The 18,857-nt window shown below is 34.2% G+C and overlaps 1 protein-coding gene across 4 annotated transcripts in view; it reads left to right on the forward strand.

Moving 5' to 3' along the window:
- Col11a1 (collagen type XI alpha 1 chain) overlaps positions 1-18,857 on the forward strand; it is a 169,069-nt gene that overhangs the window by 102,500 nt on the left and 47,712 nt on the right. For all 4 annotated transcript variants that reach the window (XM_038311125.1, XM_038311127.1, XM_038311124.1 and 1 more), the window contains 9 exons: positions 1-45; positions 151-204; positions 323-367; positions 3,994-4,047; positions 6,780-6,833; positions 11,757-11,810; positions 13,016-13,123; positions 13,956-14,045; positions 14,352-14,405. In XM_038311125.1, the coding sequence (XP_038167053.1) occupies positions 1-45; positions 151-204; positions 323-367; positions 3,994-4,047; positions 6,780-6,833; positions 11,757-11,810; positions 13,016-13,123; positions 13,956-14,045; positions 14,352-14,405 (558 nt within the window). The remainder of the gene's footprint in view (positions 46-150; positions 205-322; positions 368-3,993; positions 4,048-6,779; positions 6,834-11,756; positions 11,811-13,015; positions 13,124-13,955; positions 14,046-14,351; positions 14,406-18,857) is intronic.

The raw sequence follows: 18,857 nt of genomic DNA on the forward strand, positions 1-18,857 counted from the left end.
GGAGTCGCTGGCAAACCAGGCCCCCGGGGTCAACGTGGTCCAACGGTAGGTACTTTGTTTCACTATAGTGAATGCCATTTTGATATTAGTTTTTCACATTTGTTTCTGGATTTGCTTTGCACTGGGTAAATTTTCTCCTCTCTTACGCAGGGTCCTCGTGGTTCCAGAGGTGCCAGAGGTCCCACAGGGAAACCTGGGCCGAAGGTATCATCCAAACTTACTGTGATTTTTTTTGTTGCAAATTCCCGTTGATGATAGCAATGCTGTGAAGAAGGGTCAAATTTGATTTTCTTTTCATTCTTTTTTTTGTTGTTGTTGCCAGGGGACTTCTGGTGGTGATGGCCCTCCTGGTCCTCCAGGTGAAAGAGTACGTATTACACAGCCGCATCATACATAATGAAAATTAACACTTTCGTAGGCATTTAAATTCTACAAAAGGTTGTCAAAAGACACATGAACACATTTACATACAGATTCCAGTCTGAGTTAAGAAGTACTTTTAACAGTTCCTTTCCTCTGGTATTTAGAAATTTACTAGGTAAGGTACAAGCAATATTACAGAAATGAGAGAAATAATGTGTTTCTTCGGTCTGTGTTATAATACTTATTCCAACCAAAATATAGTTGTTATTTGAAATATACTTTGATCCCTACACTTCCTTGTTTTCCAAATTAGTACTTAGCTTGTAAATGGAACTGACAGTCACATTGTAGTGGCAAAATACAAGTACCAGTAGCCATTAAGTCACAATCAATATGCATTCAAGGCAAGATAAAACATCTATTCCAGTAAATAAAAAACTGTTTAGTAAATTGATTTTCAATTGATATAACTTAAAGTCAAATACAGATGAGCAACCAAGACCTTTGTTTGGCTGTTTTGGCATGAGGCAACAAGCATTATTTGAAAGCAATGGTCTTGAAATAATTTTAAATTTTAAAGTTTATATCACATCCAATGGAATATAACGTCTTAATTTTCTACGACGACCCAATGTATTAATAAATTATGCTGATGCCATTCTGTAGATAATTTGTGTAAGATGTGTAGTGTGTGTGTGTGTGTGTGTGTGTGTGTGAGTGTGTGTGTATGCGTGTGCTTGGGCATCACTATGTGTGAATAGGTACATGTGTGGAGGTGAGAAGACAACCTCTGATGTGGTTCTTGCTTTCTACTTTTTTCTGAGTTGTTCCCTCTTTATTGTATTTCTGCTCTGTGTGCCAGTCTACTTGGCCTAGATGATTCCAAGGATTCATCTGTCTGTGCCATCTCTCTCTGCTGGGAGTGGTGAGATTACAGATGCTGATTACAGCATCAAGTTTTTTTCGAAGGGAATCTCAGTTTCGAGTCTGGGTCTTGTACTTGTGTAGTCTCTTCAGCCAATATTTTTTTTTGTGTATTTTTATTGAGACTTTAAAGTTGATGTTTCATCAAGGAAAAGCAGAAATACCTATGATACAGAACTTGAAACTGAGCATGAGAATTTGAATTTCTGAATAACAAGTGGATTGAAATTTAGCTTCTGTTTGTAACAAAATAGGAATAGATTTGAAGAAAATAAGCATTTAATTAAAGTTTCTTTATGGCCTGATTCATATTTAATTAAATTGCTACATGTTTTTTTTTTCTCTAGATGAACTAGTCACAAATTAAGTTCATTCATCTTGTACATTTTGACCTCATAAATAATGTACATATTTGATATTTTTATGGCTCAAGTAATGCTCATAAAAAGATTTAGTAGATTTAAATGGTCAAATCATTAAATTAATAGGACAATTTAGCAAATCATTGAACAAGTGAGTTTTATTATTCTTTAAAGCACCAATGAAAGTACATATTAATTTGCAAAATACCATGATTAAACAACCTGAGTATCTAGAAAAAGACTTTGAGAAACAGACTGTATGTTTTGGATATCAGAATGAAGGGTTTTTGTTTGCATTTTTTTTTGTTTCTTTCCCCCGTTTTTAACCTAGAATGACTCATTTCCAATAAAGTTATCCAATTATTAATTTTCTACAAAGGGGAAAATATTTCTGCTCTTGTATGTGGTAAATCACATACATATCCATATTAACTCCCCACTTACTGGCATCAATTTTAAATATTATTTATTCTTTTAGTATATACATATTATCTTATTTTTAAATTAGAATGAAAAGTATTAGATTTTTTATGACAACTCATAACATAGTTTATTTTTGTTAAGCTAGCCTTTTGTATTCATACCTCCCTCTTCCTACCATGTTCCTTTCCGTATGCAGAAACATTTTGGTTGTCACAACTGTCCAGCAACACAGTCCTCAACTCCTTTCTTTCCCCTGATATGGGTCCAGTTCTGAGCACATGGACACAACATTAGCACTAAATGGGCTCAGCAGGTTATGAGCATGTGTGTGTTTGCGAACGTGCATCTGTATTAGTGATTAAAGGCAAGGTTTTGAACCTTAAATTTGAGAAGTTGAAATGGGAATAGGCAGGGTGAAATACTGTAAATACATAGTTATGTGTTGATATTCACAAAAATGCCATAAATTATATAAAAGTTAGTCTTTTAATGATTTTTTTCAAAAATATTAGTTCTTATGTAGATATTGAAGAATGATTTTATGATTAAAGAAAATAAATTATTAATTTTTATTAATAACTATGTATAACAATTATATCATTTTTAAAACTTACATGAATACATTGACATTTCCTTCTGAGTTTAAGATAGATGCTCTCACTAGGAAAAAGTTGTATTTATTTGTGATAAAGCATTGGATTCAAATAATAATGAAATTTTTCTGGTGAAGCAAAACTGATAACATAAAAAGTAAAGTATCTTGTAGACAGACTTCAACAAGCTACTTTTTTTTTCGCTTTGGAAACAGTAAACTTAATCTTTGTTTTATTACACAAGAAGTAACATATATATTATGTCCCATTTTCTATGTCTTCATTTTATAGATAAAATTATATGCTTGTCAAGTACAGGCTTAACTTACTGATCCATTTTTTTTTATACCAAAACAACCACTCTGACTCGATTTGCTTTATGCATTTTAAAGATATGTAAATAAGAACCTGAATAATATGTATGAATAATAATATAAATAATTATATATCAAGTTAGGAATGGCATTATAAATACATCTTGGAGTAGATTGCTAATAAGAATAATTATAGAGTGAAGTTCATCTTATCTTGTATACAAAAGAGTGTAATGTAGGGAGCAGAAGTGACAAATGACAGAATTATGGCCGCTGCATAATTAGTAAGGATAAGGGTGTGAAATGCTTTCGGGACAGAGTTGCGTTTGCTCCTGTTAGCTGTGTATTGCTAGAAACAGAACTGTCTTGAAGTACATTGCAGTTTCTGTTTTGCAGAGTATCTAGGTGACTTGGTTTGGAGCTGCTATTATGCTCCTGTTATCTATGCATTGCTAGAGACTGACCTGTTTTGAAGTCCATTGCCGTTTTCGTTTTGCAGGGTATCTATATGACTTGGTTTGGAGCTGTCTGTCTGAGCCTGGTGGACTCAGCAGGGAGTAACATGTAAAGAGCAGCCGATCCCAATCTCCCAGATTCTATCAATAGCCAATAGTTCAGTGGTAAAGGACAGCCACCCTTTCATGACTGACTATTGAGAAGGCCAGTAATGTGTGTTTGTTAATAATTGCTGTGCTTGTGAAGAGTCTACTTCCTGTCCACTCTTCTTCAATGTTCCTTGAGCCCTTATTTAGGAAAATTAGCATTTTATGTGAACTCTAAACTTTCATAGTGCTCGTGGCATAAGAACATTGGTGTGATGTGTAGTTTCACACAGTTAAAAATTATTTGACTTCTCAATTAGGACCGTACACACTATTATATTGCCATGCTTTCATGACTAAAATGGGAGAAATTTGTTCCTCCAGTGTTTTGTCTGAAGAAATGAACTGCAAAAATGAAGATACCTTCTTGAAAGTTTATCGTTAAATTTTCTCCACTGCTCTTTATTCTCAGGGCCCTCAAGGACCTCAGGGTCCAGTTGGATTCCCTGGACCAAAAGGACCCCCTGTAAGTGTGACAAATTCTCTTTTGCTTTATTCAATAATATTTTAATGCTTGAGAGGCTTACAATTTTAACACTTTCTGTTTATAAAACATTAAGTTTTTAATTTGTTTTACATCCTGACAGTTCCTCTCCTTGCTCTCCTTCTGTTTCCTCCCTCCTTTTACCCTCCATCCTTCATCGATTCCTCCTCTCTTTTTGTTCAGAAAGGCTCAGGTCTCCCATGGGTATCAACAAAGCATGGCATGCCAATTTGCAGTAGGACTAAGCTCTGTTCTTTGTATTAAGGCCAGACAAGGCAATCCAGTATGATGAATGGGTTTCCCAAAGCCAACCAAAGCATCAGGGATATTCCATGCTCCCACAGTTAGGAGTCCCACTAGTAGACCAATTTTTACAACTGCCACATATAGGTAGAAGGCTTAGGTCAGTCCCATATAGGTTCCTTGGTTTTCAGTTCAGATTCTGTGAGCTCTTATGAGCCAAGTAAGTTTCTATGGAATTTCTTGTGATGTCCTTGCTGTAAAAATGTAAGTATTGTAACAAAAATCCTTATAAAATAAAATTCGAATTTAAATATTACAGAATACATTTTCAATATATTAATTTCTTATGTGTTTTTGGAACAATTTAAATGTCTCTTGCTAAGCAATATCTTAAATAAAAACTAGAATAATATAAGTGTTACTTGTATAATTCTGAAATTCATACTTAAATCAAGAAAAGCCTCATACCACTGCTCTTTGGCCCATTATCTCTATTCCTCAGAGCATCAAGAAACTCTAGTAAAAATCATGGTATTTTTATTTAGATCTAGGATCACCATTTCAAAGATGATCATTTTAAAATCTTTTTTTTTTCTCATGGTTTATTTTTTTTTTATATTTAAAAATTTCCATCTCCTTCCCTCCTCCTCCCCCCTCCCTCCCTTCCTTCTCCCCCTTCCCTCCCCTCCTTCTCCCCCTTCCCTCCCCTCCCCTCCACCCATACCACCCCTCCATCCCTCTCAAGGCCAAGGAGCCATCAGGGTTCCCCATTTTAAAATCTTAAATATGATTTGTTCTAGTAAGGAGCAGGATGCTTACTGCTTACACTCAGAGGTTACTAGAAGCATGTATAGGTCTTACACTGATCGCTATGCACATATTTGATGGAATTTTAATGTCTTTGGGGAGGAAGCCAGAGTCACCTAACATCCTATTAGTCTGAAAACTTTATAATGACCTCATATTATAACACATTTACTCCATCTATATTAAAACAGTGGTAATTTTGCAAGTATTTTAGTTTGCTGTTTTGCAAAGCTGCATCTTGACCAATCAACCAGTAATTAACTATGCATTTCTGTTTCTCTCTTAGCTTTGGGTAAAGCTGCAAACATTATTACTATCTAATGGCTAATGCAGAGATCGTTGACATATGATTTTAAATGAAAATAAGTTATTTTACAAAACGTCTTGGACCCTTTATTAACAATTCTCAATTTTTGCTCTGTGGGGTGAGGTTGACATTGGAATCACCACATTCAGCAATCACTAATTTTAAATAAAACCTGGTAATACACACGGCAGCCTGTGTGTTGACATGGAATGGATCAGGTAGAAGACATAGTCAGGGCATTGACAGAAGCAGCCCTGAAGCATGCCAGCCACTCTAAGAGTCTCATCAAAGTGAAAGAAAGTTACCCACAGAAGTCTTCATTTTGGATCAAAGTTGTTTTGTTTTTTTTGTTTGTTTGTTTTTTGTTTTTGTTCCCAAACTGGCTCCATAATAGCACATATAACAATAGACCTTAGAAAACAACATTATTTAAATAATTAGTGAGGGGTGGTGGCTGGTCATAAACATACCTTGAGTAAAATGTCTATTTATCTGCATTTATTTGGAATAGAGAGGATGTATATACCTACTAAATTTGTTTTGAGAAATGAACAGATGTTGAATAGCTTCTTAGGAGTATAATCCCTAAGGCTGAGAAAGAGCAGTCAATATCTGTTGAGTATTTAGAATGTAGAAACCTCACAAGGTTGTGTTTTTTTTTAGTATTTAGCTAATTGTGTCATTTCTTTCTTCAGACATGGTAAATAGCCCCTTTGTAGAAAGCAGTAATGTAGTAAAAATTTCCCTAGTATTTCCTTCTTGGAGGATATTTCAGGAAATTGTAGGAACAATTATTCTTGATGACATCTAAAACTGAACTGTTTTTCCTTTACTTGAAGCAGTTTGAAAAGTAAAATGACGATTGTTTTACAGATTAGCATTTTTTTCTCATTTTTTGTCAGGAATTCGATGGCCACTAGAGGGCACTCATTTCTCTTTTATCCCCTTTCTTTACCTGGAATGGAGCTGTGAAGGCTCTGTAAAATAGGACACAGGGATAGTAGTTTATATTCAAGCACTGGAAAACTAATGTTTTGCTAAAATAAAACTATGAACTTATGCATGTATAATTTTAAAGGACAGAGGTATATAAAAGAATTAATTGAAATGCAAGGTGCTTTGAATACAGTTCTATGGATTTCCCATTCATTGTCTCCATTTTTCTTTAAGAAGGCAGATCACAAACAAGTTTATATAAAATCAACTAAATATCCCCTTTTATAAAATAAAACTCTCAAAATGAATTTTTTTGTGAAATGCAAGATAGTTTTTTCCATATTACCCTTGGGCTTCAACATCATGGGAGGAGTATTTATGAAGAATTCATGACTTGGGTCTTTAATGTTTGTTATTCCAGGGCCCTGCAGGGAAGGATGGACTACCAGGACACCCTGGACAGCGTGGAGAGACCGTAAGTGACTCGGTTTTTGTTTTTATTTTTTAATTTTTATGTTTTTAGAATAAAATTTTCTTCCAGACAACACAATTTCATAGAAACCTGTGTTATTTATTAACAGTTAAGTTACTAGTTGAAAACTAATGGAGCAAGTTTCCTTCTTTTCTTTGTACCAATTAGTTTTATTTGATTTCTAATATCACACTCAGTTTAATTATACTCTACTATACCCACTGTAGTTAGCTTCTTTTTTTTCTTTTTGCTTTCCTTCTTCCCCTTTTATGAAAGATGAATTATTTTCTCATGCAATGTATCTTATAGTTTCCCCTCTCTCTTCCCTCCCAGTTGCCTCCCACCTCTCTCTCCTCCAGATCCCTTCCTGTTTCTCATTAGAAAAGAACAGGCTTCTGAGAGATAACAGTCAAACACTACAAAATAAAATATAAAAAGCTAAAGCAGTAGCTATCACATTCATTTTTGAAGCAACAGAAGGAAAAGAGTCCCAACAGCAGGCACAAGAGTCAGAGAGCCATTAATTTGCACAATTGGAGTTCCATAGAAATACTAAGCTGATAGCTATAATTCACACTCAGAGGGCCTGGTGCAGACCCTGTGCTAAAGCTCACATGTGTCTTGCTTAGCTGAGTCAGAGGGCCTTGTTCTCCTGGCTTCCTCCAGCCCTTCTGACTCATAGAATCTGTGGAGGATTCCCTGAGTATCAAGAGGAGGGGTTTGATATAGATCTCCCATATAGATTCTTTCTCCCCATAATGTCTGGCTGTGGGTCTCTGCATCTGTTCCCACTATGCTGCCATTGAGTCTGTTATTAAAATATTTTAGCAAATGCATAAATAGGTACAAGTGCTAGCCTTATCTAGTTCACTTGAATAGAGAGGATGCTCATTATTATGACTCTTATTGTGGCTACAGTGTTTTTAGAATGATCTGATAGAGATGATCTCATATTCTGGTCCCTCCACAAGATGTCAACTGGATCCATCCACTATAGTCTTTTTATAGCTACACATCGCCGAACCACCCAAGATTCACTTATCTCAGAAAAATATTTTATAATAAGCCATGTACATAAAAGAATATTCTACCAGTCTTAGAGGATGAGTTAGTTTCTGAAACGGGAGCTGTATGGGAATAACTGGCTTGAATATATGCTTCATGTCTAGTAGGGAAAATGCAGGTTGAAAATTGTAATTTGATTTTTAAAAATTCAGCGAGAAATCCAATTGTAATCTAACTGAACAGCTCATCCTATATTGCAATTCATGGGTGGTAGGAAAATGAAAGTCCCTTAGTTGGTTGTTGGGTTTGTTTACTTGCTTATTTTGCTACTCTTAAACTCCACATCTGTCTAGCTCAGTGACTTGTTATTTTAATCAGAAATGCTCACTTCTGGCCATGATTTCCTGGATTCAATCATTGTATCTCACAGTTAATTTATTTTATTCTCTTTTCTTGAGAGAACCAGTACTCAAACTACCTTTGACAATTTTGTTGGAAACCCAGTTACTATATTCTGCTAGCATTAAAATATATTTGGAGTTTTCTTGAACTATATTGTCACAAATACTGAACTGTTTGTCAATTTTCTGCAATGGGAAAAGCATTATAATTCTTATCTTGCTCACCATGTCACAATTCCTGGTTTATCAAGTATTAATTTTTGCTGAAAATTTTAATCTAAATTTTTCAAAAGCAAATCAAAAAATACATACTAGGACCAAAGCATAAAATTTACTCTTTGACAGTATCTCCAGAAGAAGAACAATAAACTCTAAAAAGAACTCAGACTCAAATTTGCAAAGACATTCTCATTCAAATCCTGCAGCTCCCATTTTTACAATAGTCAGGGACTTCTTGAGAACAATTCCAGCAAACTTCTAATGTGTCTTTCAAGAATCAATAACTTGAGAATTAATAATTAAGACTCCCCTCCTTTCTAAATGAAATCAAATGGGGGAGGTAGAATATGATGAAAATATATTATAGGAAATTCTCAAAAGAATTAATTTTAAAAGTACTTGCTTTTTACAAAGAAATCATATCATATAAACATTAAAATATAAAACAAAAAGAAAATAATTTGTTAGCTGGAGAGTCAGGAATGTTTCTATCTAGTAGTTTCCACAGACAGATTAGGTTTGGAACTCGTATCATAATTTTTACTTGAGAACAGTGAATAGCTCTATAGTTAGAACATAAGTGTTTTCTTTCACTTATTTTTCCACGTTGACTAGAATTTAAAGATTTTCTGCAAAAGATTCCAAAACCAGAGTGGATATACTTTGAAGTATATTTGTTTCCTTATTTCAAAGAAGAAGTTATTTTGTTATATTATAATTCATCTCCAATAAAAATCCTTTAGAATAAATTTTGATGTCTTATATTTTGAAGCCTTTTTGTTTTTGTTGGGATGGTTTTCCAATAAAAAAGTATTAATAGTTTTTTATATATAGAAAACACACAATTCATATGAGGGCCACCGTAGAATCTAGTATTGACCATAAAAATAATTAAATTCCTTTTGATATTATCAGGATAAAAACTATATTTTTTTGGGTATTGTAACAGCATCTCCAGTCACTCATTAATGATTGAAATTAATTAATGAAATTAATTTCTGTTCCCAGAGACTTTGAAAAGCATTAACTTAACTTAAAATATTCCAAAAATCAAAACAAATGCAGTTTATAGTATGGCACTATGAAGTAAGAAAAATTCATTCTGAATTATAATAATTTTCCTAATTTTATTTTATTTATATGATTCTAATGTCGAATTCATTAGATATGCATATGCTCTCAATGTTTTGTATGGGCAGGCATATGGACATATCTTCCAGCTCTCTCCTAAACTTTCATTTATACTATTGAGCTAGCAGCCAAGTGGCTCTGGGTATTAAATTTTCATTTTTTCCACTATTTCTGCAGTGGAGCATTGACTTTAATCAATTCATGTAATAAGTTGTTACTCTATTAATTTTGTGTACTATTGATGTTCCTGCAGTTACTAAAACCTTCATAAAATGTTTTGCTTTTTAAAGGTCATAATTGCATTTTTCCTCTTAAATCAAACTTAATTGATCACTAGTTTGGAGAAAGCAATACAGACCTAAGCAATAGGTAAATTCAAACAGGAAGCATATGGCTGTTTAAGAGAGAGAGGCAAGATCAATGTGCTATAAACCTAGAACTATTTCCAAAGCAAAACCACACTCTAGTAGCTGCCTATACTGATAGGTTGTGGAGATTTTTCAGTGACGTAGGTTGATATATGTATGTAATCTGGCAGATTAGATTAGCTGGTTTGAGATGATAGTTCTGCACAACGTGGACAAGTGAGTGAACCTGATATAAGTCTGAAGTTATCATGGAAGGAATCGGACATAGCTTGACTCGACTGTCTACTAGGGCAGTCGGAAAATGCTTTTCCACAAGATGCAGTAGGTTTTAGATGAATATTGAAGGAAGCCTGAGAACTGAAGGTGCTCTGTTAATAAATATTATCTATAGTATCCATGTGTTATCCAGGAGGAAAATTACTAGGGAATCACAACAGGGAATCTATCTCCATGCTGAGATGGAGATGGCACCAGACACTATTGGTCATGTCCCATTGAAAACTATTGAGAAAGAGCAGAGTTCAGCAATTTATAATCTTCTATTTATAAAGAGGAGAGTTTACTAATATGGGGATATAATTGCAGTACTGGAGGTTGTTGACATAATCTGGGAAGTATTAAGTAAATGTGAATTCATGCATACAGTTGTATATACACATATACTTTATGTACATTCATACATATGGTGTACATATGTAGATGTGCATTTATAAGTGAGTATACTTAGAATGTAGTCTGATCAAAGATTTTCAAACTCATTAGTTAATTCAATGTTAAAATTTTAAAATACTAAATAACTTCTCTGATAATTTTCTTTAGAACAACTTTGTCTTGCCATTGAAGAGTATTGCACAAGTAGAAGTCTTAAAATCAAATTTAAAAATAGGAGAAATGCACTTCATTTTCATGTAATATGAACTGCAATAATAAATACTCAGTTTTTTTTATTTTCCTGCAATTTATAAATAATACTCTCCTTTAAGTTGTGATACATAGAATGGAATGAGCCCTTTCTATTTTTTCCTGCTTTTCTTGGTTTTACTGTTTCCATATGTTCTTGATTAAAAATACTGTAGGCACTATTTGCTTTCATTGCTTTTTTTGAAGACTTTTCAGGTTTTTATATATTTCTTCAATTTTTATGTATATTATATGACGAGAAATAAATTCATCAAAATAAAATCACATGGAAAAGGTAATTCATGAACCTGGAAAGATGTGGATGCCAGAATATATTCCCAAAGTCTGATTCATTGGGCACTCAGCCATTTATATTTTTTGAGCAGATTATTTGCAAATATATTTTTAACTGTTATTTGGTGTTCTAGAGAATAACATTTATAAAGTGGATATGATTACCAATAATGAAAAGTATTAACTTTCTAAGTATATTTTATATTCTTTTTTATGATACTGTTAGAAATTTGTATAGAGAAAATTAGTTAACAATCTTAAAGAATATAAAAGTCCTTCATACATCATCTATAAATTTTGATTGACTAAAATTCTTTATATTGCTGGATGAGGTAGAACAGTAAAAAGAACAGTTTTATTCAATATCTGTCATAACCCAGTCTCTTATTTTACTGAAAATAATATATATACTGTAATGTGAAAAATGAAAATAGAATATTTTGGACATTTATAAAGACTCAATACAATAATATCACATTATATTTGAAAAGAATAATATTTAGTCCATATTAAACTTCCATTTAAAATGTTTTTCAATTATCTTGCAGAATTTTAATTTTTGCTATATCCTGCCTACAACTTTTATAGATTGTACTTTACTTTCTTAGGGATTTCAAGGAAAGACTGGTCCGCCTGGGCCAGGAGGTGTGGTTGGACCACAGGTATGTCTCTTTATTCTTTTAGCCATTAATAATAAAGATAGCAAAAGTCTCATGACATTCAGAGTGGCTGGGAACTCAATATGTAACCGTGGATGCCGTTGTGAAGAGAAGTGTTTGCGCACTAACGATGAGTTCAAGAGTCTCAGTAATTACAGACGATGGAACTTAAACTTGGAAATGTATGTAAACAGTGGGGACGCATGGTCTTAATCCATGGCCAGAACATGAAAGTACGTCGTGCTCTTAGCAAAACACAGGTGAGGCCATCTCAGAAGCAACTGCAGAAATGTGTTCCTCTTCCAGAGTCTCAGCTGCTAGAGTTGTTCTCTGTACATGTTTTTAACTTAAATCATTCATTTTGCTGTCTTAGCGTAGAGAAACTGGTCACTATTCCCTCTTTACACTGAAAGCTGACCATAGCAAAGCTTATCAAACAGCACCCACAGGGAGACAGGGGTACACATAGAGAGCCTCGCATTTCCCCTCAGCATTTGCCGTACCTTCCAGCAATTAGCTTTTTTTTTTTTTTTTTTTTTTGAGTACAGCTTCAAGTGCAAACTCAAGGACTAGATTTCAGGACCCCTTAGCTTTATTCCTTAGTCTTTGTCAGTTGAATATTAATTAACTATTTGTATGGGAATTTCCGGGGCAGGGAAATTCCTCTCTCGTCACACACACACACACACACACACACACACACACACACACACACACACACACACACACCACTACCACCAAAAGGAAAACTGCTTCATTTGTTTAAGTTTCAAGTGACTTTGATTTATTATGACTCCTTGAGTATCCACCAGAGTGGCATCTGTGTCTCTATATTGCAAAGCTTATTATATGAAAAGAAAAGAAGAATAAGGTGAAGCTGTCATTCATAACGCAAGCATTTTAAGTTGAGCTAGCTTCCTTCTCAAGCAATTCTAGTATTGCACAGAGAAACTATTCTTGCGTACTTTATAGAGTTCCCTAGCCTATCTGGCTATTCTCACCAAGACGACAGCAAGCTTTTCAAATACTTGCTAAGTACACTACTTTCATTGAGTTTTTTTTAAATTAAGTTCTAGGAAGCATATTGTTGGGCATCATAAACATAAAGGAAAATAATCTCATGAAAGGGAGTAATCTTTGGGTTTGCTTTCTATTTATCTGGCAAAAATGAAAGGACACTCCAATACAGCTTTGCTTCTCTTATTTAGGGACCGACTGGTGAGACTGGTCCAATAGGTGAACGTGGGCATCCTGGGCCACCTGGGCCTCCTGGTGAGCAAGGACTTCCGGGTGCTGCAGGGAAGGAAGGTGCAAAGGTACAAGATCAAGAACAATCACTTTCTCATGTTGTGCCCAAGTTGCGACCCCCAGTGAGACCACCAGGATCCAGTCAAGTACAGAATGCAAAAGCAAGGCTTATTCGGAGCTACATACAACCAGGCTATTTGCAGCGCAGTAGGGAGGAGAGCACCCTCATCATTTGGGGTTGACATTATATAGGCAAAAACCACAAGCCAGGTTTACTCAGGGTCAAGGGGGTTGGCTTTGCTAGATACAGGGGGATGGACTCCTTCTGCACAGTTACTTCTGCTTCTGTCTAGAGCACAAAGCTGGGTGTCGACAGGTGGCTAGCTGCTAGGAGCATTTCGTGGTTTATACTTTTGCAAAGGTTCCTGCTTTCGACTAGCTCTTGGTGCTGCAAAGGTTCTTGAACCCAGTGCCTTAACTAGCTCCTGATCATGCAAAGTTTCTTAAAAATTTCCATGTCCTTACTCTCAACGCTTCTATATACTCCTCATCAGCTACAAGCGTGTTCTCTGCATTTCCTAATAAGAACCACTCAATGTCAGAACAATTAGCAAGGAAGATATCTAGTGTGAGGTGATTTTATTTCAAGACAATTACTGAGAAATAAGGCAAAAATCATTTCACTGACCATAACAACATCAGTTTGCGTATGTCCTTTCATCTAGGTAGCATTATTTTATTTTAATATGAATGGCACTCCTAATGACAACCCTTTAATTAAATGATGTTCACATTCTACTTCCATATTTTCGTTAATAAGGATGAGGGAGACTCACAGTTTTGCTCATAAAAGCTGTGTAGAAATTTGATTTTGCTAATGGTATGCATTTTATCTCTCAGGGTGACCCAGGTCCTCAAGGTATCTCAGGGAAAGATGGACCGGCAGGAATACGTGGTTTCCCAGGTGAAAGAGGCCTTCCTGGAGCCCAGGTATAATCAACATTTATGTTAAGCATGTGGATGAAATTTTTTGCTTGGAGTCATGAGCAAATAAGGAGTTATACTTAAATATAGGCATTTTATTCTCTCTCTCTGTATGTGTGTGTGTGTATATATATATGTATATACATATATATATATATATATATATATATATATATATATATATATATATATACCTGCATTTGTTGATTTCAAAAAACACTACCTGTCAACTCCATTTTGTCAGGCACACATCGTCTATTTATAGTCGATTTATATGTATTCAATCTCTTTGGTTTTCTTCACTTTTATCAGGGCGCACCTGGTCTGAAAGGAGGAGAAGGTCCCCAGGGCCCACAGGGTCCAGTGGTAAGTATGATGATAATAAATGGCCATGCTAGCCATAGTTGCAAATTACAGCTCTTCTATCATTATTCTCATGCTGAGATGCCATGGTGTGCAGAAGAGAAAATAAACATGTGTCAATCAAAGCTCTCAATGCCTGGTTTCTGCTAATTGCAGGCACTAATGAGTGCAGAAGCACAAGGGCTTAGGAGGTTGGAAGGATTTGCTCTGACAGGAGGTAAAGAACTGTCTTACTGCTAATAAATCAGAATTAAAAGTAAAATAATGTCATGAATAGGAAAAGCCTGGAAGACTTTAGTTTGAATTTATTTTCTTCTTTAGTCTCTCATTCAATAATTAGTCATAAAGTAAGCTTCACCTTCACGTACATCATATTCTGTCTGAATTAAGTACCTGGTGAGACTTGAATTTTTCAGTGATATAAAAATATCAATTAAAAATGAAAAATAATATCATTTCCTATGCTAATAGTGAGAGTCACAAAACTAGGTAACATCATGAAATAATCAACACTGGGCAAGTATCAGAGTTGGTCTCCTGAATCAGAGTTTATTCCTGAAGATAAATAAGTAAACATGAGCAGAGAAACACAGTACAGCCCTCATGATTTTTATGCCACCTTCATTCTCAGCAATGCTCTGAAGTATATCCACCACACACAGATGCCATATTTAGAACCCTTTCTCATTTGATCCTCTTAGTCTGAATATTTTCTTAAATCTTTTTCCAGCTTCTACCCAGTGCAAATTGGAGCCATGCTAATCACTTCAAAATACTTTCTTTGTCATCATTTCCTTTGTCTGATCCTTTTGTTTTCTTCCTATAAATGTTATCTCTTCTCCTTGACTCCGTGTATTTTCCTACCTGCGCTCTCGCAGTCCTTTGCCATTGGTACTCGGATGTCCATTTAATATACCTCCCTAACTATGCCATCATCGGATAGAACTAATCTCGTGTGTCCATGCTGCCTTCAAAGTCACCTTATTACTCATGGATGGCAAATCATCTTCATTGTGTGATCCTAATAACAATGGCCTACCCATATCATTCCCCTTGCTGACCCTCAATTTCTGCCATATGATGCTTTGACATCCTCATGTTACTCAAATCACTATGATTTTTGACAGTATTATACAGTTATGATTTACTAGTCATTAAGCAGCTCCAGCAGATCCACTACCTTTTTGTGGCCTCTGAAGTCATTGCTGAACTCATGTGTACAAACCCAAACCGCACACATAGAAAAAAATAAGACCTTTCAAATTAGGATTTAAAGAAATAAAGCATGAACGATTGTCAAGAGCTTTCCCCTATGATTTTCATTAATTTAAAAATTATATAGTATTTTATTTACTGACTCATGGATCTTGTGGCTTTTGTTTTGTCTCTGATGGTACTTACTTTATATGGAGAACGCATATGAGTGGAGGGAGACACAAAGTTCCCAAAATGTGTTTAACATTTTACAAACTTGTCATGCCTTCTCTACCCCATCACCGTTCATTATTCTTTTGTTATTAAGACTTACCTTAATGTGTTGGATTCTATTCCCTACTTTGTGAGTGATTTCTTCTTGTCATTTTTTCAATAGCTCAAATGTTTTTTGTCATGTTCCTTTTTATCTCCTTTCTACCTCTCTATTCCTGAGAGGATTGCATTATATTTGCTCATTTTTCAGATGAGAGAATAGGGATTTTGGAATAAATACACTGATGACTTTTGAGTCTTGTGTTCCACTTAAGAACAAAGCTGTTTCACCCAAGGATGGTTGATCTGTATTCAGAGATGGTGGCCAGGAATAATGACAAAATATTGTAGCACTAATACAAAATGTTCAGATGATTAATCAGAGTTTGTATTTTGAATTCTAGTAATGTTGGAACTTTTATTTTGTTTGATTCAAAGTTTATCACTGGGATAGTGTAATGACTTCACTTCATAGTATTGTAATGATGGTCATTTTGCCCTTAAAAATATGGAAATACACATTTTTGCTTTCTACCTACATAGCTTTGTAAAAAAATAACTTCCTTGTATTTCTGTTATTCCTCAGTGAGCTCCGTTTACACTGAATGCTGATGAGACGATTTTTCTGTTTTCTGTTTTCATACACTTTACAAAACCTCCCTAGAATATGAAATAAACAATGAAAGAAGCTGATAATATATGTTCTCTACTGTCTGCTTCTGAGCAACAGTTAGAGAAACAGCCTCCATTCTCACTGGTCAAGAATCTACACCAATACCACTGTTTCTTGTTTTGTTACCATTAATAGATTATAGGGAGATATCACAACATTTTAGGGGATGGGTTGCAGAATTGGGCAAAATAGCATTATAGAATAAAATTGAATAGAAGGTTTAAGCTTCACAATACAAAAAGCATAACCTCTTAAATTTGGAAGCGTAAGAAAATATGTTTTCTGTAGTGTTTAATATTTAGTATCATATATATTCATAGGAATAAAGAAAGATAAACAATTTTTGTGACCCTTTATTTTCTAATTCAAATATTACAAAAATGATCGGTCTGTGTTTCTAAGATGTTTTGGCATGTTCTTTCATGTTCAGTAGTATAATATACCTCTATGTTTAGGAGATTCTGATGTGCCACTAAAGTACATTATACTACTGAACATTTTAAGAAACCAATCACAAGCTATTTCTCTACATATTTTTTAATGATAAAATAAGTCACAGAGAATATGCTCCAGATCAGAAAACTATTGGTTTCAGGACTAGAAAGAGAAGACTCACCCTAGCAATGGACACATTTGTTTATGGAATGCTTTGTGCCAGTATCTACCACAAGAGTTTTGTCACTGAAAAAAAAATAAAGGGAAATCCCTGCCTTGGTGAGCACTATCAAGTTATTTTAATGTATATGTCTGTTTTAATCATAGCTGTTAATACAATAATTTTATTTACTACCCAAAAGTAATTATATATTCCTATACACAAATTCATTTTTTTGCAGTTTAGATACCTAAGCTTTACAAAGAATATTCAGCATGAGAATAAATTTCCCAAAGCTAGGACCTACTGCATTCCATACTGTTTCCTAGATTCTGTCACATGAGCTCAGGATCCCAGTGTACAAATGCTGAATGTATAATGAGGACTTTCTTCTAAAATGTAGCTGAAACTCAAGGAAATGCAAGAGAGTGCCTTACCGGTGTTCATTGCGACTCAAGGATTAGAAAGTTTTATTTGTTCCAAGCTGGCCTGAGAGTATTTATGATTCTCAGCTTCACTATATATCATTGGTTTAATCAATAGATATCATCAGGGATTTTTCACTATACATTTATTTGTGGATAAAATAAATTCAGAGCTGAGCATTCCATTATTACAGATTTCTAGGCTTATGGAATTTCTGTAATAACAAGTAAAAAAAAGGGGGCTTGCCATCGTACTTTAGGGCATAGGGATGCCCTGCTCAGCCTCTTTGTCTTCCCGTCATTTGTTTTAATGCTGATGAAATCTGACAAGTTCATGAGGAATATTTTAACTACAGAAAAGCAATATATTTTCTTATTAATTTTAATGCAGCCTCCAAAGCAAGATGATAATCTGAAATTTAATCTTAGGAATGCTTTAAGGCAGATAGTAAAATACTTTGCTCTTTAATAATAACATATAATATCTACACACTCTGCACACTTCTTTAGATTCAGAACAGTATTCTATCTTTGCTTAAGATACATGGAATGGTTATATAAAATAGTTTAATTTTAAATACTAAATATACTTTACTTTCAACAAACATATTGTTTCTAATTTAAAGCCATGAGTCATATGTCAATCATAATACATCAATTAGTGTGACACATAAGTCTTTTAGCACAATTCTTAGGGAAAATAAATATTCAGTTGATGTTCTGCAAATTTCTATTGACTGTACTTGAGTAACTCAGGTTTTAACCAAGACCAATGATCCACATAATGTATAAAGAGAAATGCACATCATTAATAAATTATGTTTTTATTATATACCCATTACATTATTTATATATATAGATATATGTATGGATTTGTAAGTACATTAATGAAGGGAGAAACAGAGACGTAAGGATGCACAATAAACATACAATAATACATATATACATATATTTTAGAAAAAACTAAGTGCAATTTTTCTCACATTTATGTTCTCATATTTATAACACTTGATTAGTAGACAGGTAATACATAGGTTTTTGTTGGTTATTATACAGCATGACAAACACTGTCTGTAATTTTTCTTGTAATTCTAGCTCATATATGCCTCTTTGTTTAAATCCAGCTGAAATTTTAACAAATTTCTTCAAACTTCTTTCCCTTAAGTTTGACAATCTGCAGTTATAAAAACTAAATCAAATCTTTCATTTAGGCATAAAATAATCAAGAAAAACATATCACATTTTATGTTACCTTTTCCTTCTGTAATGTCAATTTGAATCTTTTCAATTCATTC

This window comes from Arvicola amphibius, chromosome 14 (assembly GCF_903992535.2).
Source record: "Arvicola amphibius chromosome 14, mArvAmp1.2, whole genome shotgun sequence".
In the NCBI taxonomy this organism is placed as follows: Eukaryota; Metazoa; Chordata; class Mammalia; order Rodentia; family Cricetidae; genus Arvicola; species Arvicola amphibius.